The sequence below is a fragment of the Somniosus microcephalus genome, chromosome 19, assembly GCF_052327205.1.
Source record: "Somniosus microcephalus isolate GS21.2 chromosome 19, FLI_Smic_1.0, whole genome shotgun sequence".
NCBI lineage: Eukaryota > Metazoa > Chordata > Chondrichthyes > Squaliformes > Somniosidae > Somniosus > Somniosus microcephalus.
In genome coordinates this window covers 65,626,525-65,651,704 of record NC_141005.1, presented here as the reverse complement: position 1 = coordinate 65,651,704, position 25,180 = coordinate 65,626,525, and the positions used below count along the sequence as shown (strand labels likewise).

Below are 25,180 nucleotides of genomic sequence, written 5' to 3'. Positions count from 1 at the left end.
AACTAACATCCCTCACCTCAATCAGCAAAAAGGATCACAAAAATAAAGGATAATTTCGCCTGGGATTTGAGCGATCGTAATCAGCGATGCTCAAGAGGGCAGAATTAGAGGAGCACAGATATCTTGGGGGGGGGAGTGGTTGTGGGGCTAGAGGAGATTACAGAGATAGGGAGGGACGAGGCCATGGAGGGAATTGAAAACAAGGATGAGAATTTTGAAATCGAGGCATTGCTTAACCAGGAGCCAATGTAAGTCAGCGAGCACAGGGGTGATGGGTGAACGGGACTTGGTGCAAGTTAGGACACGGGCAGTTGAGTTTTGGATGACCTCAAGTTTACATAGGGTAGAACATGGGAGGCCAGCCAGGAGTGCGTTGGAATAGTCAAGCCTAGAGGTAACAAAGGCATGGATGAGGGTTTCAGCAGCGGATGAGCTGAGGCAAGGGCGGAGACGGGCGATGTTACGGAGGTGGATAGGCGGTCTTAGTTATGCCACGGATATGTGGTTGGAAGTTCATTTCAGGGTCAAATATGACACGAAGGTTGTGAACAGTGTGGTTCAGTCTCAGACAGATGTTGGGGAGAGGGATGGAGTCAGTGGCTAGGGAACGGAGTTTGTGGCGGGGACTGAAAACAATGGCTTCGGTCTTCCAATATTTAATTGGAGAAAATTTCTGCTCATTCAGAACTGGATGTCGGACAAACAGTCTGGCAATTTAGAGACTGTGGAGGGGTCGAGAGAAGTGGTAGTGAGGTAGAGCTGGGTGTCATCGGCGTACATGTGGAAACTGACGCTGTGTTTTTGGATGATGTTGCCAAGGGGCAGCAGGTAGATGAGAAATAGGAGGGGGCCAAGGATAGATCCTTGGGGGGACACCAGAGGTAATGATGCGGGAGCAGGAAGAGAAGCTGTTGCAGTTGATTCTCTGGCTACGATTAGATAGATAAGAATGGAACCAGGCGAGTGCAGTCCCAACCAGCTGGATGACGGTGGAGAGATGTTGGAGAAGGATGGAGTGGTTAACCATGTCAAAGGCTACAGACAGGTCAAGAAGGATGAGGAGAGATAGTTTACCTTTGTTACAGTCATAAAGGATGTCATTTGTGACTTTGATGAGAGCTGTTTCGGTACTGTGGCAGGGGCGGAAACCTGATTGGAGGGATTCATACATGGAGTTGCGGGAAAGATGGGCATGGATTTGGGAGGCGACAACACGTTCAAGGACTTTGGAGAGGAAAGGGAGTTTGGAGATGGGGCGGTAGTTTGCAAGACTGGAGGGGCCAAGGGTTGGTAAAATTAGAAGGAATGTTTATTACAAAGAGAAGCTGGAACCACGGGTTAGCATATGACAGAATCAGGGGCCGTTTGTTTTTGCTGTATACATTCAGGGTTTTGTTTTAATGACTGTCAGCTTCTGAAAAAAGATGGTCATTAAACAAACGCCATCTGGAGCAAACCTCTTGGATACATTTACAACAGAAGTGAAAACCAATGAGAGAACTGTGCCCACCCCCTACACACACACATTAGAAAATACACTTCTGTTTGGTTTTTCAAATCTTTCTCCCTTTCCTTAGTCTCCCTGCACCAAACAATGTGCCTCACTCAGAGGACAGGTTGCAGGCCTACTCTCAGGCCTCTGCCAATACTGCGCAGCAAGTGGACACTCGGTGATGTGTCAGACTGTCTTGGGTTGATGGGTGCTCCAATTAATCTCTCCTTCCTTCCCTGGGGAGTCATGAAGTCTTTCTTAGGACCTGTGTGTGAGGAATCACATTTGACTAAAAGACCCTGTATAGGGTATTCTAACTGGCCTCACCGTCTGTCCCAGCAAAAACCAGCACAACCAACGTTCCAAGTGGTCAGAATTGTACAGCATCATTTGGGATTAAATTGGCAATCCAATTAGAGAGGCCACAGGGTAGCCGCTGTGGGAAATAGAGAACATCATGCTGGTGCAGTAGCGGATGCTCTTCTGACATATTGGTTGGGGTGCATTTTTTGGGTTTTTAGCCTGTCCTATACTTGACTGGGAGTGCTGGCTGTTGACACCGGGAAAGTGCTCCATTCCCAACACTACCGGCCCGCATTGCTTTATGTTGTTGACTACATACATTCACCAAAGAAGAACTTAAAGCATGTGTTATACAAGGAGAATATGGTGGGAACTATAGTTTACTGTAGGTGAGTTGTGAAAGTTCCTCACTAATGGGAAAAGCTGGCGCTTTCTCTGGTCCATGTTGTGTGTTGCCCATATATTATCTCTTTGAGGTTTTCCAATGTCTAAAGGCATTTTTTTTGTTTCAGGATGTGGAAAAGGAGTACGTGGGATTCGCCACACTTCCCAACCAGGTCCACCGCAAATCAGTGAAGAAAGGCTTTGACTTCACGTTAATGGTAGCGGGTAAGAATGCTACTTGCTCACACTGCTTGAAACCTGTAGAGCAAAATAACTATGCACAATCCAACATGGTGAGGCTGTTTAACGTAAATGTTCATTTGTTTTGATCTACACGTTTGTTTGACGTAGCCCTGAGCATGAAGGGTAGAAACTGGGGAAAATGTGTCATAACTTCTGGGTAGCTCCTGAGAAGCAGGTATGATATGAATAAAATGCAAAATCGTTGATGTTCTAGTTTTTGAAATACTCCAAAGCACGATCCCGAGAACTATAGCTCTGGTCAATATCTGTGATGGAAAAGTATTGGACTCTGTTAAAAGGAAAGCAATTCACGTGGTCCAAATGAGAATAAAAACTTTGTTTATAAATTAATTCTCGGGATGTGGGCCTCGCTGGCAAACCTGGCATTTATTGCCTGTCCTTAGAGTCCTTGAGAAGGTGGTGATTGGCCGCCTTCTTGAACCGCTGCTGTCCGCGTGGTGAAGGTAGTGTGGTGAAGGCACTCCCACAATGCTGTTAGGTAGGGAGTTCCAGGATTTTGACCCAGTGACGATGAAGGAACGGTGATATATGTCAGGATGGTGTGTGTCTTGGAGGGGAACTTGGAGGTGATGGTATTCCCATGCACTTACTGCCCTTGTCTTTCTAGGTAGTTGAGGTTATGTGTTTAGGAGGCTCTGTTGCGAGTTGCGGCTGTGCATCCTATAGATTGTACACATTGCAGCCATGGTACACAAGTGGAGGAGGCGAGTGGATTCCAAGCAAACATGGAATTATGGCTCAGTGGGTAAATATAACACCAGGCAAGGTCTTGATTATAGAACCATAAAAATCCTGGGTTCAGCTCCTGGTCTGTGCTGAATTGGCTGACCTCAGCTGGGGCAGCAGTAAGGGTGCTACAAATAGCCTTGGCACCCCAGGGCTAGGGAATGCAAAAGTAAACCAGGGTTTCTGCTCTTGGCCGGTCACTACATGACCCCAGTGGTAAGTGCATGATGCTGAATTTCCTCAGGGCTCCTCCCACTGCGTGACTATAACTTTGCAGTACTGTGCGAGTGCGACACTGTTGGAGGGGCCGCCTTTCGGATAAGACGTAAAACTGAGGCCCTGTTTCCCCTCACAGGTGGACGTAAAAGATCCCATGGTGCTATTCGTCCTGACCAATATTTATTCCTCAATATTTAACATCACTAAAACTGATCATCTAGTCATTTATCACATTGCTGTTAGTGGGACCTTGCTGTGTGTAAATTGGCTGCTGTGTTTCCTACATTATAGCAGTGACTAAGAAATAGCGAGGGGCGAAAAACATTAATAGGAGTGGTATATAGGCCTCCAAATAGTAAAATAGAGGTTAGGGAGGGCATCACGAGGGAAATTAGAGAAGCGTGCAATAAGAGCACAGCTGTCATCATAGGTGACTTTAACTTACATATAGATTGGACTAGCCTAATCAGTAAAAATAATGAGGAGGAGGAATTCCTTGAGTGTTTGAGGGATGGTTATCTGGATCAATATGTCGAGGAACCAACTCGGGAACAGGCTATATTGGACTGGGTACTGTGCAATGAGAAGGGACTAATCAGTAATCTTGTTGTACGGGGACCCTTGGGTCAGAGCGATCATAACATGATCGATTTCTCACTCGAAATGGAGAGCGAAGAAATTGACTCAGAGACTAAGGTCCTGAATTTAAACAAGGGGAATTATGATGCCATGAGACGGGAACTGAGTAGGTCTGATTGGACAACGTTCCTGGGAGGACTGGAGGTAGATAAACAATGGCAAACATTTAAAGATAGAATGACAAAATTGCAAAAATTGTTTATACCAATCTGGCATAAAAGGAAATCTAAAAAGGTGACTCAACCGTGGATAACAGGGGAAATTAGAGACAGCATAAAATCCAAAGATAGGGCGTATAAAATAGCCAAAAAAAGCGCCAGAGCGGAAGATTGGGAACAGTTTAAGATAGAGCAAAGGAGGGCAAAGGGCATAATCAAGAGGGGCAAAATAGCTTACGAAAACAAGCTGGCGGAAAATATAAAAACTAACTCCAAAAGCTTTTATAAGTATATCAAAAGGAAAAGACTGGTGAAAACCAAAGTTGGTCCATTGCAGTCAGATACGGGGGAATATATAATGGGAAATAAGGAAATGGCAGATCAACTAAATGCATACTTTGGGTCAGTCTTTACGAAGGAAGACACAAAAAACCTCCCTGGGATATCGGGAAAAATAGGGACATTGGCAAAGGAGGAACTGACGCAAATCAATATCTCTAAGGATATGGTGTTAAGGAAGCTAAAGGGATTGAAGGTGGACAAATCCCCAGGGCCTGATAACATGCATCCTAGGGTACTGAAGGAGGTGGCCCTAGAGATAGCGGATGCACTAAGGATGATTTTTCAGAATTCATTAGACTCGGGAACAGTGCCGATGGATTGGAGGGTAGCTAACGTTACCCCACTATTCAAAAAGGGGGGTAGGGAAAAAGCAGGTAATTACAGACCTGTAAGCCTTACATCAGTTGTGGGCAAAATGCTGGAGTCCATCATTAAGGATGAAATAGCGGAGCACTTAGCAAATGGGGACAGGATAGGACAGAGTCAACATGGATTTACAAAGGGTAAATCGTGCTTGACTAATCTATTGGAATTTTTTGAGGGAGTAACTGGTAGAATAGATGGGGGAGAGCCAGTAGATGTGGTGTACCTGGACTTCCAAAAGGCCTTCGATAAGGTCCCACATAAAAGATTAGCATGGAAAATTGAGGCTCATGGGATAAAGGGGAAAGTTTTGGCGTGGATAGGGAACTGGCTGTCAGATAGAAAACAGAGAGTTGGAATAAACGGCTCATTTTCTGAATGGCAGGCAGTAACAAGTGGGGTACCACAGGGATCTGTCCTGGGCCCCCAGCTGTTCACAATTTACATTAATGACCTGGATCAGGGAGTCGGATGCAGCATTTCCAAATTTGCAGACGACACTAAACTAGGAGGGGGGGTGGGCTCAGAGGAAGAGACCAGGAAGCTCCAGAGCGATTTGGACAGACTGGGCGATTGGGCGGATAAATGGCAGATGCACTATAATGTGGACAAGTGCGAAGTTATCCACCTTGGGTGCAGGAACGGGAGGGCAAATTATTATTTAAATGGCAATAGATTGGGAGAGGGGGAAGTACAGAGAGACCTGGGTGTTCTTGTACACCAGTCACTGAAGGCGAGCATGCAGGTGCAACAGGCGGTCAAGAAGGCAAACGGTATGCTGGCCTTCATAGCAAAAGGGTTAGAATACAGGAACAGGGATACCTTGCTGCAGCTGTACAGGGCACTGGTGAGACCACACCTCGAGTACTGTGTACAGTTTTGGTCGCCTCATCTGAGGAAGGATGTTCTTGCCATGGAGGGGGTGCAGCGGCGATTCACCAGGCTGATACCAGGAATGGCGGGAATGACCTATGAGGAGAGACTATGTAGTTTAGGGATGTACACACTGGAGTTTAGAAGATTGAGAGGGGACCTCATAGAAGTGTATAAAATTCTGACAGGTCTAGACAGACTGGATGCAGAAGGAATGTTTCCCTTGGCGGGTGAGAACAGAACTAGAGGACATAATTTAAGGATAAGGGCTAAACCATTTAGGACAGAGATGAGGGGGAATTTCTTCACTCAGAGAGTGGTGAACCTGTGGAACTCATTGCCACAGAGGGCAGTGTACGCCAGCTCATTAAATATATTTAAGAGGGAATTAGATATATTTCTACGGGCAAAAGGGGTTAAGGGTTACGGAGAGAAGGCGGGGACGGGATACTGAATTAAAGGATCAGCCATGATCTCATCGAATGGCGGAGCAGGCACGAAGGGCCGAATGGCCTACTCCTGCTCCTATCTTCTATGTATCTATGTATCTATGACTATACTTTAAAAGTACTTCATTGGCTGTAAAGTGCTTTGAGACGTCCTGAGGTTGTGAAAGGAGCTATATAAATGCAGGTTTGTTCTTTTTTTGGTGGAAACCCTATTTATGATGGAGTGAGAGAAGCCCTGAGGAAATCCACCCCCTCTCATATGTTCGGATGTTGGGTGGCAGCCCGATATGTGATACCACCCCCCACCCCCACCCATAGCCAACAGCTCACCAGTCATTGCCACTCGGGTAAAGTACTGAAGGGATGCCAGCAGGCATTGGCTCGCGCCCTAACATGAGTGGGTGTCTTCAGGAGCGGAGGGAAGAAAATGGTGGGGAAGAAGGTGGGGGAGGTTTTTAAAAAAAAGGAATGCAGATGATGCTGCATAACTACCTCAGATGGGAAACGGTGAACAATTCAGGGTTATGTGCTTTTCACGGGTCTTGTATCAGAATATTTTCTGTCACCTACTGCTCCCAAAGTAGATTATATTTCGAAACAGAAAGTGCTGAAAATGAACTGATGGCCGGCCAGTATCTGAAAGTAAAAGACAAGAGGCCTGGACCTCCCATGGGGTTCTCCCAGTCTCCTGCTGTAAGTTTGTTAGATTCGTGGAACCGCCAGAGAAACAGCATGAACACCCGCTTTTTAACCATTTCGACCCATTCTATGGGGGTTCTGCTGATCTCCTGCCATAGTTACAGAATTCCCATGGGATTCCGGGGCCAGAACGCTTTGAGTGGGACTTTTCATGAGAACACTCAGTTATGTTCATAAGACACATTTTCTGTAACCTGAATAATAAAGACCGTGAAATTGAACATGGGTGGGGACACGAAGCAGGCGGTATCGAATCGGGCACCTGTCAGGCGCTCCTCCTGATATTCACTTCCATTCACTTCAATAGAACTGACTATCCAGCCTGTCGTATAGCAGTCAGCAAATCTCCATTATGCCTGTTGCGTGTCCCTGCCATGTCCAATTCCACCCCCACTTTCACTTGGCAATGCTGGTGATGGTTGTTGGATATTATCGAATCACCATCTTTAGAACATCACCCTATATTTTGACATGCAGAAAGACTTTTATAACACCCTTCACACGAAGTTTATGGTCAATCTGAAAGTTCAAGGCACAAAGGAGGAAACTGTAAATTGGATCATAAATTGCCTACAGTCTATTGCTGTTCATTTGAGTTTGTTTAATCTAAATTGCCAGATAATTCAATTTTGCCCTAAAGAAGCCTCCAGTATTGTTTTATTACAGCTGCTTATATTGAATTACTGCATCATTTGGATTTTAATGTTTTTAATCAGAATTGACTTTAAACTACTGTACTGTAATAGAATCATAGATTGATACAGCAGAGAAGGAGGCCATTCGGCCCATCGTGCCTGTGCCGGCTCTTTGAAAAAGCTGTCCAGTTAGTCCCACTCCCCTGCTCTTTCCCCATAGACTTGCAAATTTTTCCACTTCAAGTATTTATCCTATTCCCTTTTGAAAGTTATTATTGAATCTGCTTCCACCCTTTCAGGCAGTGCATTCCAGATCATAAAAATTCACTGTGTAAATTTTCTTTTCCTCATGTCGTCTCTGTTTTTTATTTGCCAATCACCTTAAAACTGTGTCCTCTAGATACCGACCTTTCAGCCACTGGAAGCAGTTTATGCTTACTTATACTCCTTACTGTTTGTCAGCTGTGACTCAGTTGGTAGCACTCTCACCTCTGAGTCACAAGGCTGTGGGTTCAAGTCCCACTCCAGAGACTTGAGCACAGAAATCCAGGCTGACACTCAAGTGCAGTTCTGACGGACTGCTGCACTGTCGGAGGTGCCATCTTTTGGATGAGATGTTAAACCTACTTTCTAAGGTGGATGTAAAAGATCCCGTGCCACTATTTTGAAGAAGAGCAGGGGAGTTATCCCCGGTGTCCTGGCCAATATTTATCCCTCAATCAACATCACAAAAACAGATTATCTGGTCATTATCACATTGCTGCTTGTGGGAGCTTGCTGTGCACAAATTGGCTGCTGCGTTTCCTACATTAGAACAGTGACTGCACTTAAAAAGTGCTTAATTGGCTGTAAGGTGCTATGGGACATCCTGAGGTTGTGAACGGCACTATATAAATGCAAGTCTTTCTTTCTTTTTACTCTATCAATACCCTTCATGATTTGGAACACCTTTATCAAATCTCTCCTTAACCTTCTCTGCTGTAAAGGAGAGCAACCCCAGTTTTTCTAGTCTCTCCACATAACTGAAGTCCCTCATCCATGATACCATTCTAGTAAATCTCCTCTGCACCCTCTCCAAGGCCTTGACATCCTTTTGAACGTGTGGTGCCCAGAATTGGACACAATACTCCAGCTGGGGTCTAACCAGTGTTTTAAAAAGGTTTAGCTAAACTCCCTGCCTTTGTACTCCAAGCCTCTATTTATAAAGCCACTACCCTTATCAACCCTCCCTGTTACTTCATCAAGAAACTCAATCAAGTTAGTGAAACACGATTTACATTCAGCAAATCTGTGCTGGTTTTCATTTTTAACTGCTTTCTCAACTTATCCTGTCACCTTCAAAGATTTGTGTACGGACACCCCCAGATCTCTCTGTTCCTGCACCCTATTTACAGTTGTACCATTTAGAGTATGTCGCCTCTCCTCATTTTCCTACCAAAATTAATCGCTTCACACTTCACTGTGTTAATTTCATCTGCCATGCAACAAAGAAAGAAAGTTTTAGGTGGAGCAAAGGGTTATGATGGTTAATCACTGAGCTTCACATAGACTGACTGGTGTGCGAGTGGAATTTGCTGATGGTGAGATGTTTTTGAGGAAATTAATGCTCCCCAGGCATGTGTTTTAAATTCATTGTTCTTCCCTTCACAGGAGAGTCAGGGCTGGGGAAGTCCACTTTGGTCAAGAGTCTCTTTCTTACAGATCTTTACAAAGACAGGAAACTTCTCAATGCTGAAGGTAAGAGCTGAGTCCTTTTTGCAGGGATAATAGACATTGCAGTGGGGTGGGTGGAGGTGAAAGTCCGCCCTGCCATTTTAGACTAAATGCCAGGATATGCCCATCGGGAACCTTCACCTCTGACCTCAACAGAGGATGCAGGGTTGTGGAAGGTTCCACCTTGTTGGGTGCCTGTGCCACTATGGGCGCCCTCCATGTGTGGCTGGGTGATAAAAGCGACAGTGGCCTGCAGCTGCTCGTTTGATTGATCACTGCCCCACCCCACAAATCTTTAATACCTCGTCCTCTTGTAAAGGGGGCTGATTCAGTTCAGTTGTCTTTCTTTGGGGGGTCTAGGCCAGGAGCTAGACCCCTAAGGTGGTCCCTACTTTTGCTGGCTGTGAGACCAGTACTCCTCCTTTCATCCAAAGCACTGGCTTCCTGATCTGATGGATCTCAGGCCATGGCTGAAGACACCACCGGCCTAGGATTGCCGCTCCCCCCACCGCCCCCCCACCACTGCACCCCATCTGAAGCAGGGCAGCATGTATGAAGCAGATGGAGGTTCCTGCCAATATTACACATAGTTAAAAATTCATCAGAAAAAGCTGGAGTGCCAGAGGACAGGCGGATAGCTAACGTTATACCGATATTTAAGAAAGGAGATAGAACATGTTATCTCTGATTTATTGAGATCACCAAATACAGATAGCACACTTGGAGGTCGGGAGGGGTGGGGAGAGCTTTATGTATTAATTGGGTTTGAAGGAGCTTGCTGCTCATGTTATCCCCAACTTTTTTACAGAGAGGATTCACCAAACAGTGGAGATTATAAAACACACGGTGGACATTGAAGAGAAAGGTGTCAAACTAAAGTTGACGATAGTTGACACGCCTGGATTTGGAGATGCGGTGAACAACATACAAAGGTGTGTACACATCCAACATCACTGAGGATTCAGTTACCACGGAGATTGGAACAGATAATTACATCACTGAGGATTCGGTTACCATGGAGATGTGAACAGATATCTTACATCACAGTTACTATAAATAAGTGGCGAGGACACTAAGTTAGGTGGCAGAGTAAATAGTGTAGATGGGAGCAGAGAGTGCAAAGGGACACTGATAGATTAAGTGAGTGGACAAAACTGTGGCAGATGGAGTTCAATATGGGAAAGCGTGACGTCAATCACTTTGGACCTAAGAAAGATAGCTCAGAGTATTTTCCAAAGGGTGAGAAGCTAGGAACTGTGGATGAGCAGAGAATTTAGGGATCCAAGTACTGAAATCACTAAAAGCGAGTGGACAGGTACAAAAAATAATTTAAAAGGCTAATGGAATGTTGGCCTTTATCTCAGGAAAGCTGGAATACAAAGGGGTGGAAGTTATGTTACACCTGTACAGAACTCTGATGAGACCCAATTTGGAGTATTGTGTTCAGTTCTGGGCACCGCACCTCAGGAAAGATATATTGGCCTTGGAGGGGGTGCAGTGCAGATTCACCAGAATGATACCGGGACTAAAAAGGTCAAAATATGAGGACAGGTTGCATAGACTAGGCTTGTATTCCCTTGAATGTAGACGATTAAGGGGCGATCTAATTGAGGTGCGTAAGATGATCAAATGAGTTGATAGGGTAGATAAAGAAAAACTATTTACTCTGGTGGGGAAGTCCAGCACAAGGGGGCATAACCTTAAGATTAGAGCCAGGCCGTTCAGGGGTGCTGTCAAGAAGCACTTCTTCACACAAAGGGTAGTGGAAATCTGGAACTCATCTCCAAAAAGCTGTTGAGGCTGGGGGGTCAATTGAAAATTTCAAAACTGAGATTGATAGATTTTTGTTAAGCAAGGGTATTGAGGGTTACAGATCCAAGGCGGGTAGATGGAGTTAAGGTACAGATCAGCCATGATCTAATTGAATGGCGAAACAGACTTGAGGGGCTGAATGGCCTCCTCCTGTTCCTTCCTGTGTAAGTGATTATTACATACTATTTACAGTACAGAACCAGGCCATTTGGGAGAACAGGTCTGTGCCAGTGTTTATGCTCCACACGAGCTTCCTCCCACCTTACTTCATCTTACCCTATCACCATATTATTTTATTTATTTCTCCCTCATGTACTTATCTAGTTTCCCCTTAAATGCATCTATTCTATTTGCCTCAATTACTCCATGTGGTAGCGAGTTCCACATTCTAACCACTCTGTGAGTAAAGAGGTTTTTCCTGAATTCCCTATTGGATTTATTAGTTATTAGAATTAATCATTTGAATAGATACAATGTTACTGGAGTATGGTTACTATAGAGATATACATTTGACAGTACATAAAACTGGCCTCGATATTTATATCAGGATTTATACAAGTGCTACAGATGTATATCAGCATTCTGTCCACACAGAATACGAGCAGTGAAACTCGGTGCACAGCTTGTTCTGTTTGTTGAGCTCTTGCGCAGAAAGTGTCAGCACCGAGAGCTCTGTGCCTTGTGTGCAGGAAGAGCTGAACTATCACTTGTCAAACTAGGAGTTCTGAAGCATGAATTAACCCTTTATTCTCTGGCAGCTCCTCTCGGTTGGCCATTTAAATCAAATTTCGACTCGTAAAAAAAATTTAAATCAGGCCCTCCCGTTAAATTCGGCAGGGCCTGAGGGAAACCCATTCTCCTGGGTTTTCCATCTGCATTCCAGCCCCCACCCCGCTCCTACCTGCCTCCAAGATAAAATTCTGGCTGATGTGTCTACTCTTTTAATTGGAACCCTTAAGGAGACACTAGGATGCCCCAGTGTCCTCAAACAAAAGATCTAACAAAAGTGCTCCTTTTTTAGGGGGCACAACTAATAAAACCCAAATCAGAAAAAAAGTATAAAAAAACGTAACAATTTAAATAATAATATTATTTCCTGTGTCGACCACACACTCCAGTCCCTTCGGTGCCCACTGGTCATGGAAGCCCTCAAACATACCGGCAGACACTGCGTGCTCCTTCTCCAGGGCTACCTGTGTCTAAAGTGCACGTGCAATGACAAATCGACATAGAATGGGCTCTGTGGGCTGAATGGCCTTGACTCGTTCCCATGCTTTTGTATATTCTTAAAGCAATCTCTGATTGACCAAGAGCAGATCACATTACAGCTGTGATGCTGCTTTGCTGACTATTGCGGGTCCATTTTGCAATAAAAGACCCGCAGCACGCGATCTCTTTGATCCCAGCCACTCTCCCTCTTTTGTTGCAGCTGGAAGCCCATAGCCGATTACATCGACCAACAGTTTGAACAGTATTTCCGAGATGAGAGTGGCCTAAACCGGAAGAACATTCAGGATAACCGAGTGCACTGCTGCCTGTATTTTATCTCCCCCTACGGACACGGGTAAGAGGCAGAGTTGGGCTGCAGGGTAATTGTATTGTTTTTCTATCAGTTCTTTCTGTAACTCAATAAGTGAGGCAGGGAATGGACCATAACAACATTGCTGGGGGGTGAGCGAGAAGGAAGTATCAGTGTGGCTGGATGACAAATATGGACCTGAATGTGAAGGTATTCCTGGATATTTAGGGGAGGGAGATGCCAGGACCTGCTGTTAATTTAGGGGTTGATACTCATCCAGGGAGGAGCCATGATCAGTTGGTCTGTAGGGGACCGTATGTTTGTAGGACATTGTTGAGCTCTGCTCAATTTGTTCTTTAGGAGTGAAGGGGTGGAGGAGCAGGTTGTGTATCTCTTGGGGCGTGATGCTAGCAGGATATTGCTGAACTTCCTGTCGGATTTATCTGTTTATCTTGGGGGCAGGGCCCTCTTAAAAGTTTAAGTTCTCTGTTTGCAGATCAGTGTTTGTGTTTGGGTTGCTCCATCTGTGTAAACACATTTTAGGCTGTGTGGGTGGGGCGGCAGTTCTGCAATTAATTTGTTCTGCTGTGTCTTGGGAGGGTTTATATGGCTTAGAAATTGGATGGTGCTGTGCTCGCTTTACAGGTGTAAAACAGGGGCCTAAGGGCAATGTTTCCTCTAATTTATTTTGGGTGTGCGGCCCCTTTAATGGGCTGCACAGCCCATTCAAATTTACATTTAAAAGTCGGTGAGTTGGCTGGCCGGGACATCCAGCGCAGCTCAAGGGGAATGTTGCAAGGATAGAAGCAAAAGACAGGAAGGAGAAAAGCAAAAGTGGCAGTCAGAGAAATCAAGGGTTTAAATCAAACATGGCCACAGGAAATAATAATTCTAAAAGGTCTAAGAGTGTTAAAAAAACAAGCCTGAAGGCTTTGTGCCTTAATGCGAGGAGCATTCGTAATAAGATGGATGAATTAGCTGCGCAAATAGCTATAAACGGATATGATATAATTGGGATTACGGAGACATGGCTCCAGGGTGACCAAGGCTGGGAATTCAACATCCAGGGGTATTCAATATTCAGGAAAGACAGGCAAAAAGGAAAAGGACGTGGGGTAGCATTGCTAGTTAAAGAGGAGAGTAACACAATAGTAAGGAAGGATATTAGCTCTGATGATGTGGAATCTGTATGGGTAGAGCTGAGAAATACCAAGGGGCAGAAAACATTAGTGGGAGTTGTATACAGACCCCCAAACAATAATGCTGAGGTTGGGGATGGCGTTAAACGGGAAATTAGAGATGCGTGCAATAAGGGCACAGCAGTTATCATGGGTGATTTTAATTTACATATAGATTGGGCTAACCAAATTAGTGACAATACTGTGGAGGAGGAATTCCTGGAGTGTATACGGGATGGTTTCCTGGACCAATATGTCGAGGAACCAACTAGAGATCAGGCCATCTTAGACTGGGTATTATGTAATGAGAAAGGATTAATTAGCAATCTTGTTGTGCGAGGCCCCTTGGGGCGAAGCGATCATAATATGATAGAATTCTTCACTAAGATGGAGAGTGAAGTATTTGACTCAGAGACTAGGGTCCTGAATTTAAATAAAGGAAACTACGATAGTATGAGGTGCAAGTTGGCTAGCATGGATTGGGGAATGTTACTTAAAGGGTTGACAGTGGATAGGCAATGGCAAACATTTAAAGATCGCATGGATGAACTACAGAATTTGTTCATCTCTGTTTGGCATAAAAATAAAACAAAGAAGGTGACTCAACCGTGGCTAACAAGGGAAATTAGGGATAGCATAAGATCCAAGGAGAGGACATATAAATTGGCCAGAAAAAGCAGCAAACCTGAGGATTGGGAGTAATTTAGGATTCAGCAAAATGGACAAAGGGATTAATTAAGAGGGGGAAAATAGAGTATGAGAGTAAGCTTGCAGGGAACATAAAAACTGACTATAAACGGTTCTATAGATATGTGAAGAGAAAAAGATTGGTGAAGTCAAGCGTAGGTCCCTTGCAGTCAGAATCAGGGGAATTTATAATGGGGAACAAAGAAATGGCAGACCAATTAAACACATACTTTGGTTCTGTCTTCACAAAGGAGGACACAAATAACCTCCCAGAGATGTCGGGGTACATAGGGTCTAATGAGAGGGAGGAACTGAATGAAATCAGTATTTGTAGGGAAATGGTGTTAGGGAAATTGACGGGATTGAAGGCCGATAAATCCCTAGGGCCTGATAATCTACATCCTAGGGTACTTAAGGAAGTGGCCCTAGAAATAGTAGATGCATTGCTGGTCATCTTCCAAAATTCTATAGGCTCTGGAACAGTTCCCATGGATTGGAGGGTAGCTAATGTAACCCCACTATTCAAAAAAGGTGGTAGAGAGAAAACGGGGAATTATAGACCGGTAAGCCTGACATCAGTAGTGGAGAAAATGCTAGAGTCCATTATAAAAGATGTAATAGCAGAGCACTTGGAAAACAGTGACAGGATCAGACAAAGTCAACATGGATTTACAAAAGGTAAATCGTGCTTGACTAATCTACTGGAATTTGTTAAGGATGTAACTGGTAGAATAGATAAGGGAGAATCAGTGGATGTGGTGTATTTGGATTTTCAGAAGGCTTTCGATAAGGTCCCGCATAAGAGATTAGCGTGCAAAGGTAAAGCACATGGGATTGGGGGTAAGGTACTGACTTGGATAAAAAACTGGTTGGCAGACAGGAAGCAAAGAGTTGGAATAAACGGGTCTTTTTCTGAGTGGCAGGCAGTGACTAGTGGGGTACCACAGGGATCAGTCCTAGGACCCCAGCTATTCACAATACATATTAATGATCTAGGCGAGGGAACTAGATGTAATATCTCCAAGTTTGCAGACGACACAAAGCTGGGTAGGCGTGTGTGCTGTGAGGAGGATGCCGAGAATCTCCAGTATGATTTGGATAGGTTGGGTGATTGGGCAGATGCACGGCAGATGCAGTATAATGTGGATAAATGCGAGGTTATCCACTTTGGTGGCAAAAACAGGAAGGCAGATTATTATCTGAATGACAATAGATTGGGAGAAGGGGAAGTGCAACGAGACCTGGGTGTCCTTGTGCACCAGTCGCTGAAGGTAAGCATGCAGGTGCAGCAGGTGATTAAGAAGTCAAATGGTATGTTGGCCTTCATAGCGAGAGGATTCGAGTACAGGAGCAAGGATGTCTTGCTGCAGTTGTACAGGGCCTTGGTGAGACCACACCTTGAGTATTGTGCGCAGTTTTGGTCGCCTTACCTGAGGAAGGATGTTCTTGCCATGGAGGGAGTGCAGCGAAGATTCACCAGACTGATACCTGCGATGGCAGGAATGACTTATGAGGAGAGATTGGGACGATTGGGCTTATATTCGCTGGAGTTTAGAAGAATGAGAGGGGATCTCACTGAAACATAAAATTCTAACAGGAGTAGACAGATTAGATGCAGGAAGGATGTTCCTGATGGCGGGGGAGTCCAGAACCTGGGGTCACAGCCTAAAGATAAGGAGTAAGCCATTTAGGACTGAGATGAGGAGGAATTTCTTCACCCAGAGAGTGGTGAACCTGTGGAATTCTCTACCACAAAAGGCAGTTGAGGCCAATTCATTAAATATATTCAAGAAGGAGTTAGATATATTTCTTAAGGCTAAAGTGATCAAGGGATATGGGGAGAAAGCAGGGACAGGGTACTGAATGTGGATGATCAGCCATGATCTCATTAAATGGCGGAGCAGGCTCGAGGGACCGAATGGCCTACTCCTGCTCCTATCTTCTATATTTGCCTAAGGGTCCAATATGGCAGGTGCCATGTACGCACTCATTTCACGCCGTAAGTGCGCCAACCATCATATTGGTAAAGACACGTATAAGCATCCAGTGTGCTCTTCTGAAACAGGCGCTTGGTCCTTTGCATATGCCAATAGGGAGTCTGACGCCTGTTTGAGGTCCCCTTGATTGTGCAGGAGCTTGGCAGACAAACCACTGGTCCTCAAAGAAAGAAAATAAATACTTGCATTTATATGGTGCCTTTCACGACCACCGGACGTCCCAAAGTGCTTTACAGCCAATTAAGTACTTTTGCAGTGTAGTCACTGTTGTAATGTGGGAAACGCGGCAGCCAATTTGTGCACAGCAAGCTCCCACAAACAGCAATGTGATAATGACCAGATAATCTGTTTTTGTTATGTTGATTGAGGGATAAATATTGGCCAGGACACCAGGGATAACTCCCCTGCTCTTCTTCGAAATAGTGCCATGGGATCTTTTAATTCCACCTGAGAGAGCAGACAGGGCCTCGGTTTAACATCTCATCCGAAAGACAGCACCTCTGACAGTGGAGGGCTCCGTCAGTACTGCACTGGAGTGTCAACCTAGTTTTTGCGCTCAAGTCTCTGGAGTGGCCCTTAAAGGGACTGCGAGAGGTTGCCACTGGAATATTAAGTTTGAATTTTGCTTACCTGATTGTGGAGCCGGGAGGAACAGCAGTGCTCCTCCCGGCTCCACACTAAATCTGTGAGCCACTGCCGATCACCGCTTGCCCGCCCCGAGGTATGATCTAACTATCTCTGGGGTGTGATTAGTCCGTCTTTCCTTTGGGGTGATTTGTCTTTCTGTGTGGGGAGGGATGATTTGTCTCCGGGTGTGACATGTCTTTGTGATAATCTGTCTTTCTCTGTGGGGTGGGGTAATTTGTCCGTCTGGGGTGTAATTTATTCCATCTCTTTGGGTATAGGCTGCGGCCGCTGGACACAGAGTTCATGAAGGCATTACATCAGAAAGTGAACATCGTGCCAGTGATTGCAAAAGCCGACTCCCTCACACCCATTGAGGTGAAGAAACTCAAAGAGAGGGTGAGAAACGTCATTCATAAAATAACACCACCTCTGAGCTAAAAACGAGATTGTGAAATTGAGCTCCTCCAGGTCGAAACCACAGCCTCAATACTGTTGTCCCCATTGATAACCAGGGAAATGTGCCAGGAACCATGATACACATTTAACTGTAAACCCAAATAGTGGTAATAAGTGGTTTTAGCCTTAATGACTGGTTTAAAATATCAACTGTTTAGGATTGAGCAGCACTCACTCATTAGGTAGGTGCCCATCTGCAGTGCAGCCTGTAGTAGTGCTGATGGAGAATGGTATTTTGGATTGTGATCTGTCCTAATCTTTCCGACATAGGATTACATAGGATATACAGCACAGAAACAGGCCATTCGGCCCAACCAGTCCATGCCAGCATTTATGCTCCACTCGAGCCTCCTCCCGTCTTTCCTCATCTAACTCTATCAGCATAACCCTCTATTCCCTTCTCCCTCATATGCTTGTCTATTCTCCCCTTAAATGCATCTATACTATTCGCTTCAACCACTCCCTGTGGTAGCGAGTTCCACATTCTCACCACTCTTTGGGTAAAGAAGTTTCTTCTGAATTCCCTATTTGATTTCTTGGTGACTGTCTTATATTGATGGCCTCTGTTTTGTATAAACTCAACTGTGCATCTTCTGCAATGGTGCCAGCATGGTCAACCATGGCAAGCTCCTTAGTCCCTTCTTTTTTCTCTTTTATACACTGCTTCTTGATATTATCCTTAAGCATGGGGTCAGTTTCTACGTGTAAGCCGATGACACCCAGCATTACCTCACTTGCCACCGCTTTCAACTCCATGACCATTGCTGTGCAATTTGGCTGCCTGTCCAGCATCCCAGCTGTGGAAAATGCAGGACTTTCTTCATCTTAACACCGACGAGATCAGAACCATCCTTGTTTTAATTCATTCTCATGATGTGGGTGTCACTGACGAGGCTGGAATTTATTGCCCATCTCTAGTTGCCCTGAGGTTTGATACGACTGAGTGACTTGTTAGATCACTTCAGAGGGCAATTAAGAGTTAACCACGTTAATTTGGTACTGGAATCACCTATAGAGCAGACTGGGAAAGGACGGCAGGTTTCTCTCCCTAAAGGACATTAGTGAACCAATTGGGTTTTTGCAACAATCTGACAGTTTCACTTTTACTGATACCAGCTTTTTGTTTCCAGATTTATTTTTGAACTGAATTCATGGTGGGATGTGAACTCGCATTCTCTGGATTGTTAGTCCAGACCTCTCAATACCAGTCTAGTAACATAACCACGATGCTACCGTACCCTTTTTGGCTTCGATGAAAATCTTTACTCCCTAGCCTTCAATTCCATGTTTCCCTTTGGCTGTTTGCTCAGGCTGAACCCACTGGTGCACTGGCTTGGTTTGACCCTGAACAGATCTTCAACCCCCACATCCTATCCATCACCAAGGCCGACTGTTTCTACCTCCATATGTCTCCGCCGGCACCTGTTCCTACCTCACACTCACTGTCACCTCCAAGCTCAACCTTCTCCAATGTTCTCCTGCCCAGCTTCCTCGGCCCCACCCTGCACAAATTCCAGCTCCTCCAGAACTCCTGCTGGCATTGTATACTGTACCAGCCTGTTACCCCAGGGCTCACTAAGTTCCACACTCTCTGTCCCGCAGCCATTATTTTGAAATTCTCAATTTTTTGTACAAATTTGTTCATGGACTCCCCGCCTTCCCCTGCCCCTTCCACCACCTCTGCAATATCTTCAACTCCTGTGTCACAGTTCACACCCTCGGTTTCTCTGACTCTGGTGTACTGTATGTTGGTCCCACCCCCCGCCCCACAATCGGTGGCAGGGCCTTCAGTCATCAGGCCCGCCAGACTCTGGCATTCTCTAATTCTCTTCCTCTACTCCCTTGTTTCCTCCATCTCTTCCCACCTTCAAAAACAATCTCCCTGATCACACCTTCGTTCGACTCTCTACCTTTGTCCTAACTCTTACTTGGTGTCCGTTTCCCCCCCTCCCCTAAAGCTCATTGGCATGCTTCACTATGTCAAACGCATTTGTTGTTGTTACTGTTGATGTGCCTCAATAATTCCGAGACTCGAAGGTAGCAGAACAAAACAAGGCTTTTATTAACTTAGAACGAAACACGTAAGCGAGAGAGATGTCGTCCTTCTGGAGACTGGGGCTAGACTGAAGCTAGCTTACAAACGGGGCCAGGTATGGGCGGAGCCCTACACACAGCACATTCCAGCACATTCCAGTATACAATACAGCACATTCCAGTACACAATACAATGAGGTCTGGGGGAAGGGAAATGACACTGAAACCGATCTCAGTCACAGGCAGTGATGAATGGAAATATTTCATCACATTCACCCCTTCTATAGATTTAGTCTGTTCGGGGGTTTGATAGTCCTCTGCGACCGACGTGGCTGTTGCGGTGCCGCGGGTGTCGGCTGGGTGTCCCCGGTAGCCTCCTGGGTCTCTGCCGGGGGTGCCGCCAGGGTTGTTGAAGGGGTAGTTGGTGGGGGTGCCGTTGGTCGGTGTTCTTCCAGGGGTGATGAAAGAGTAGTGGGTGGGTAAGAGTTGCTGTGATCGTCGTTGCCGCTATTGCCGTGGTTGTTGTCGATGCCGGCTGGGGCGACGTCTTTTATGGACACGGTGTCCTCCCTTCCGTCGGCGTGCCGGACATATGCGTATTGGGGGTTGGCGTGGAGTAGGTGTACTGGCTCCACGAGAGGGTCCGTCTTGTGGCCCCTCACATGCCTTCGCACGAGTACCGGACCTGGGGTGGAGAGCCGTATTGAATGGAGCACATCCGAGAGGACTTCCTGCCAGTGGGAGATAGGGAGGCCCTTGGTCCTTAGAGCTAGAGTGACTGCTTTCCATACTGTCCCGTTCTCTCGCTCCACTTGGCCGTTACCCCGGGGGTTGTAGCTGGTGGTACGGCTCGTGGCGATCCCCCTGGACAGCATGTACTGGCGTAGCTCTTCACTCATGAAGGACGGCCCCTATCCGTATGGATGTAGCTCGGCATACCGAACAGGCAGAACAGGCTGTTGAGGCATTTAATGACCGTGGCGCTGGTCATGTCTGGGCAGGGGAAGGCGAATGGGAACCGGGAGTATTCGTCCACAATGTTCAGGAAGTAAACATTGCGGTCGACGGACGGGAGGGGGCCCTTGAAATCTAAGCTGAGCCGCTCAAAGGGCCGTGTAGCTTTGATTAAGTGGGCTCTATCTGGGCGGTAGAACCGAGGCTTGCACTCAGCGCAAGTGCGGCAGTTCCTGGTCAGGGACCGAACTTCCTCAATCGAGTAGGGTAAGTTACGGGACTTTATGAAGTGGAACAGCCGCGTGACCCCTGGGTGGCAGAGGTCATTGTGGAGGGTCTGTAGCCGATCCCCGGTGGCGCTGGCACACATCCCTCGTGAGAGGGCGTCAGGGGATTCGTTAAGGGCCCCTGGCCGGTAAATGATGTCGTACTCGAAGGTGGAGAGCTCGATCCGCCACCTAAGAATCTTATCATTTTTAATCTTCCCCCTCTGTTTATTATTGAACATAAACGCTACCGACCGCTGGTCGGTAAGTAGGGTGAAGCGTTTGCCGGCTAGGTAGTGGCGCCAGTGGCGCACTGCCTCCACGATGGCTTGGGCCTCCTTTTCCACGGAGGAGTGTCTGATCTCGGGCCCTTGGAGGGTCCTCGAGAAGAAAGCTACGGGCCGCCCCGCCTGGTTGAGGGTGGCCGCCAAGGCGAAGTCAGACGCATCACTTTCCACTTGAAATGGAGTGTTCTCGTCCACTGCCTGTAGCGTGGCCCGCTCAATATCCTGCTTAATGCTTTTGAAGGCGGCGTGGGCCTCAGCAGAGAGCGGGAAAGAGGATGCTTTCAAGAGGGGGCGGGCTTTGTCGGAGTAGTTGGGGACCCATTGGGAATAATAAGAAAATAACCCCAGGCATCTTTTCAGGGCTTTGGGAGTGTTGGGCAGGGGCAGCTCCCGTAGGGGGCGCAATCGGTCGGGGTCTGGTCCGATTTCCCCATTCTCCACCACGCTGCCTAGTATGCAGAGGCGCGTGGTGTTGTAAACGCACTTGTCCTCGTTGTAGGTGAGGTTGAGTTTTTGTGCGGTTTTCAGGAACCTCTCGAGGTTCGAGTCGTGATCCTGCTGGTTGTGACCGCAGATGGTGACGTTGTCGAGGTAGGGGAAGGTTGCCTGCAAGTGGTGGTCATCGACCATGCGGTCCATCTCCCTCTGGAAGACCGAGACCCCATTCGTCACCCCAAAGGGGACTCTGAGGAATTGGTAGAGGCGTCCGTTCGCCTCGAAGGCGGTGTACGGGCGGTCCTCTGGTCTGATAGGGAGCTGGTGGTACGCTGACTTGAGGTCGATGGTGGAGAACACCCGGTATTGGGCGATTTGGTTCACCATTTCTGATATGCGGGGTAGCGGGTAGGCGTCTAGTAGGGTGTACCTGTTGATCGTTTGACTATAGTCGATCACCATCCGTTTCTTCTCGCTACCCCTTACCACTACCACTTGGGCGCGCCACGGGCTGTTGCTGCGTTCAATAATGCGCTCTTTCAGGAGCCTGTCTACCTCGGTCGCGATAAACCGCCTGTCCTCCCAGCTGTACCTCCTGCTTTTGGTCGCTATTGGCCGGCAGTTAGGGGTAAGGTTCGCGAATAGCGAAGGCGGCTTTACCTTCAGGGTAGCCAGACCGCACACTGTGAGGGGCGGCTGGGACCCACCGTACTTGAGCGTGATGCTTTGGTGGTTGCACTGGAAATCCAGGCCCAAGATCACGCTCGCACATAGGTTCTTCATGATTAATACTTTAAAATTATCATATACAGTTCCGTTAACGAACAATTGTACCGTGCAGTAACCCAGAATGGTCGATGTCTGGGTTTTGTCAGCCATAGAGATGGTACCCTGAGTAGGGACCACCTTTAGGGAGAGTTGTTGTGCCAGTTCTGGGTGGATAAAGCTCTCCGTGCTTCCACTGTCAATTAAGCATTTAACCCGGCACCCGTTTACCTCGATGTCCACCATTGATCTGGATAGCGGGTGCGGCCTGGTCTGGTCCACTGTGACCGATGCCACTGTAGGGCCCTGATCGATACAAGATGGCGTCCACGCTGTCTGCTCACAAGATGGCGGACCCCACGAGGTCGGGCAAGATGGCGTCCAAGATGGCCGCTCCCACGGCGCACACGCGGCGGTGGCGGGTTTTCCGGCGGTTGGTTTTCCGGCGGGGTTCCCTCTGCACACCTTCCCGAAGTGCCCCTTCTTACCGCACTTAAAGCAGGTGGTGCCTTTCGCCGGGCACAGGTTTCTGGTGTGCTTTGGCTGCCCGCAGAAGTAGCAGTTGGGTCCCTGACGCGTCGCGGCTGTCGTAGGGCTTCTGGGGGGAGAGCGGGGCCCAGCCGGTGTCGGGCTGTCGGGCGGGGAAGATGCCTTCCAAGATGGCGGCACCCTCGGTGCACACGTGGCGGCGTGGATGGCGCGGGCTGAAGAGTAGGCGTCCGAGTTTCTCTGGGCCACATCCAGGGATCGCGCGGTGTCCGCAGCCTGTTTCAGGTCCAACCCCGTTTTTTCCAGCAGTCTTTGCCGGATGTAAGTGGAGCTGAGGCCTGTGATGAAGGCATCGCGAACAAGCTCGTCAGTGTACACCGCGGCTTTTACATCTCGGCACTTGCAGTCTTTGCCAAGCATTTTCAGGGTGCTTAGGAACTCCTCCACCGATTCCCCAGGTCGCTGTGCGCGGGTGGCGAGCAGGTGCCTAGCATACACCTCATTCGTAGGCTGCTGGTAATGCGCCTTTAAGATGTCGCAGGCGGCCAGGTACGTCTCGGCGTCTTGGATGAGGGGGTAAACCCGGTGGCTTACCCAATTCCGCAGAATTCCGAGTCTCATCCTTGCAGCGTCCGTAGCGTCTTTGACGGCTGCGGAATTGTCCAGGAAGAATTCCATACACTCAAACCAGTGTCCGAAGCGTGCTGATGCGTCCGGAGCATGTTGATCCAAATCCAAACGTTCGGGTTTCAGGAGTTGATCCATAGTGTTGAAAAAATAAGTTAATAAAATTGATGTGCCTCAATAATTCTGAGACTCGAAGGTAGCAGAACAAAACAAGGCTTTTATTAACTTAGAACGAAACACGTAAGCGAGAGAGATGTCGTCCTTCTGGAGACTGGGGCTAGACTGAAGCTAGCTTACAAACGGGGCCAGGTATGGGCGGAGCCCTACACACAGCACATTCCAGCACATTCCAGTATACAATACAGCACATTCCAGTACACAATACAATGAGGTCTGGGGGAAGGGAAATGACACTGAAACCGATCTCAGTCACAGGCAGTGATGAATGGAAATATTTCATCACAACTGTCAATGTGAATAGTTTCTCAATTAGTTCTGCTTTTCTATTAACACTAACTATGCCATGTTTATCCTTGTGCCAATGTAGATTAGAGACGAAATTGAACGCTACGGAATTAAAATATATCAATTTCCAGAGTGTGACTCGGATGAGGATGATGAGTTTAAACAGCAAGACAAGGAACTAAAGGTGAGATGTAATTCCAGGATGTGGGATGCAAAAGGACGATAGTAGTGGAAGGAAGGAGTGGAGAGAGGAGATCAGAGCTTTGGGAAAGAATCAGGATTGGGACACAGGTGAAGCAAATCCTGGTGAAGGAGAAAGTTGAGATGAATATAACTGTAGCTGAGCTATCTCCAACACCAGCATCAACTCTAACCACTACCCTGATGGACTGTGATCCAATTCTAACCCTGACTGGAGACTATGGGATCCTCCCCAATTGGAACTCATTGGAGTTCAGAAGAATGAGAGGCGATCTTATTGAAACATATAAGATTGTGAAGGGGTTGGATCGGGTGGATGCGGGGAGGATGTTCCCGATGATGGGTGAAACTAGAACTAGGGGGCATAGTCTTAGAATAAGGGGCTGCTCTTTCAAAACTGAGATGAGGAGGAACTACTTCACTCAGAGGGTGGTAGGCCCATGGAATATACTGCCCCCAAAAGCTGTAGAAGCTACATCATTACATAAATTTAAAACAGAAATAGACAGTTTCCTAGAAGTAAAGGGAATTAAAGGTTACGGGGAGCGGGCAGGAATTTGGACATGAGTCTAGGTTCGGATCGGACATGGCCCTGTGGGTAGCGGAGCGGGCCCAGGGGCCGTGTAGCCTGATCCTGCTCCTATTTCGTGTGTCTAATTCTGTTAGATTCAGGAGATGGTTCTGTGATAGTAGATTGGCGGTTAGGATCAGATCAGCCATGATCTTATTAAATGGCGGAGCAGGCTCGAGGGGCCGATTGGCCTACTCCTGCTCCTATTTCTTATGTTCTTATGTTCTAACTTCCAACTGAGTTGAATAGGACCTAACTTCAATCCTCTAGTAGATTGACCAGGACTCAGAATGCGAATTAATGGAACGGAACCTGATCGCAACTGTACTGACGTATCTTAAAATCAATAAAGATCACAACATTACACATAGATACAGATGACGAAGGCCATTTGGTCCATTTTAGCTCATGTAATCAGAAACTCTTGATTGTTATTGGGAGAGGTAATGTTCTGAGACTGAAGCCTCTAACTGCGGCACAGAGTGGCAGCGTGGGGCAGTAACCCAGGATTGTCTTCCTTTATTTTCTCCCTGTTCCTGTTATCTTTATTA

General features: G+C 46.9%; 1 protein-coding gene across 3 annotated transcripts in view; it reads left to right on the top strand.

Annotated features, from left to right (window-relative positions):
- septin5a (septin 5a) overlaps nt 1-25,180 on the top strand; it is a 173,913-nt gene that overhangs the window by 139,981 nt on the left and 8,752 nt on the right. For all 3 annotated transcript variants that reach the window (XM_085961952.1, XM_085961954.1, XM_085961951.1), the window contains 6 exons: nt 2,308-2,404; nt 9,197-9,283; nt 10,068-10,191; nt 12,501-12,635; nt 17,358-17,475; nt 23,940-24,041. In XM_085961952.1, the coding sequence (XP_085818078.1) occupies nt 2,308-2,404; nt 9,197-9,283; nt 10,068-10,191; nt 12,501-12,635; nt 17,358-17,475; nt 23,940-24,041 (663 nt within the window). The remainder of the gene's footprint in view (nt 1-2,307; nt 2,405-9,196; nt 9,284-10,067; nt 10,192-12,500; nt 12,636-17,357; nt 17,476-23,939; nt 24,042-25,180) is intronic.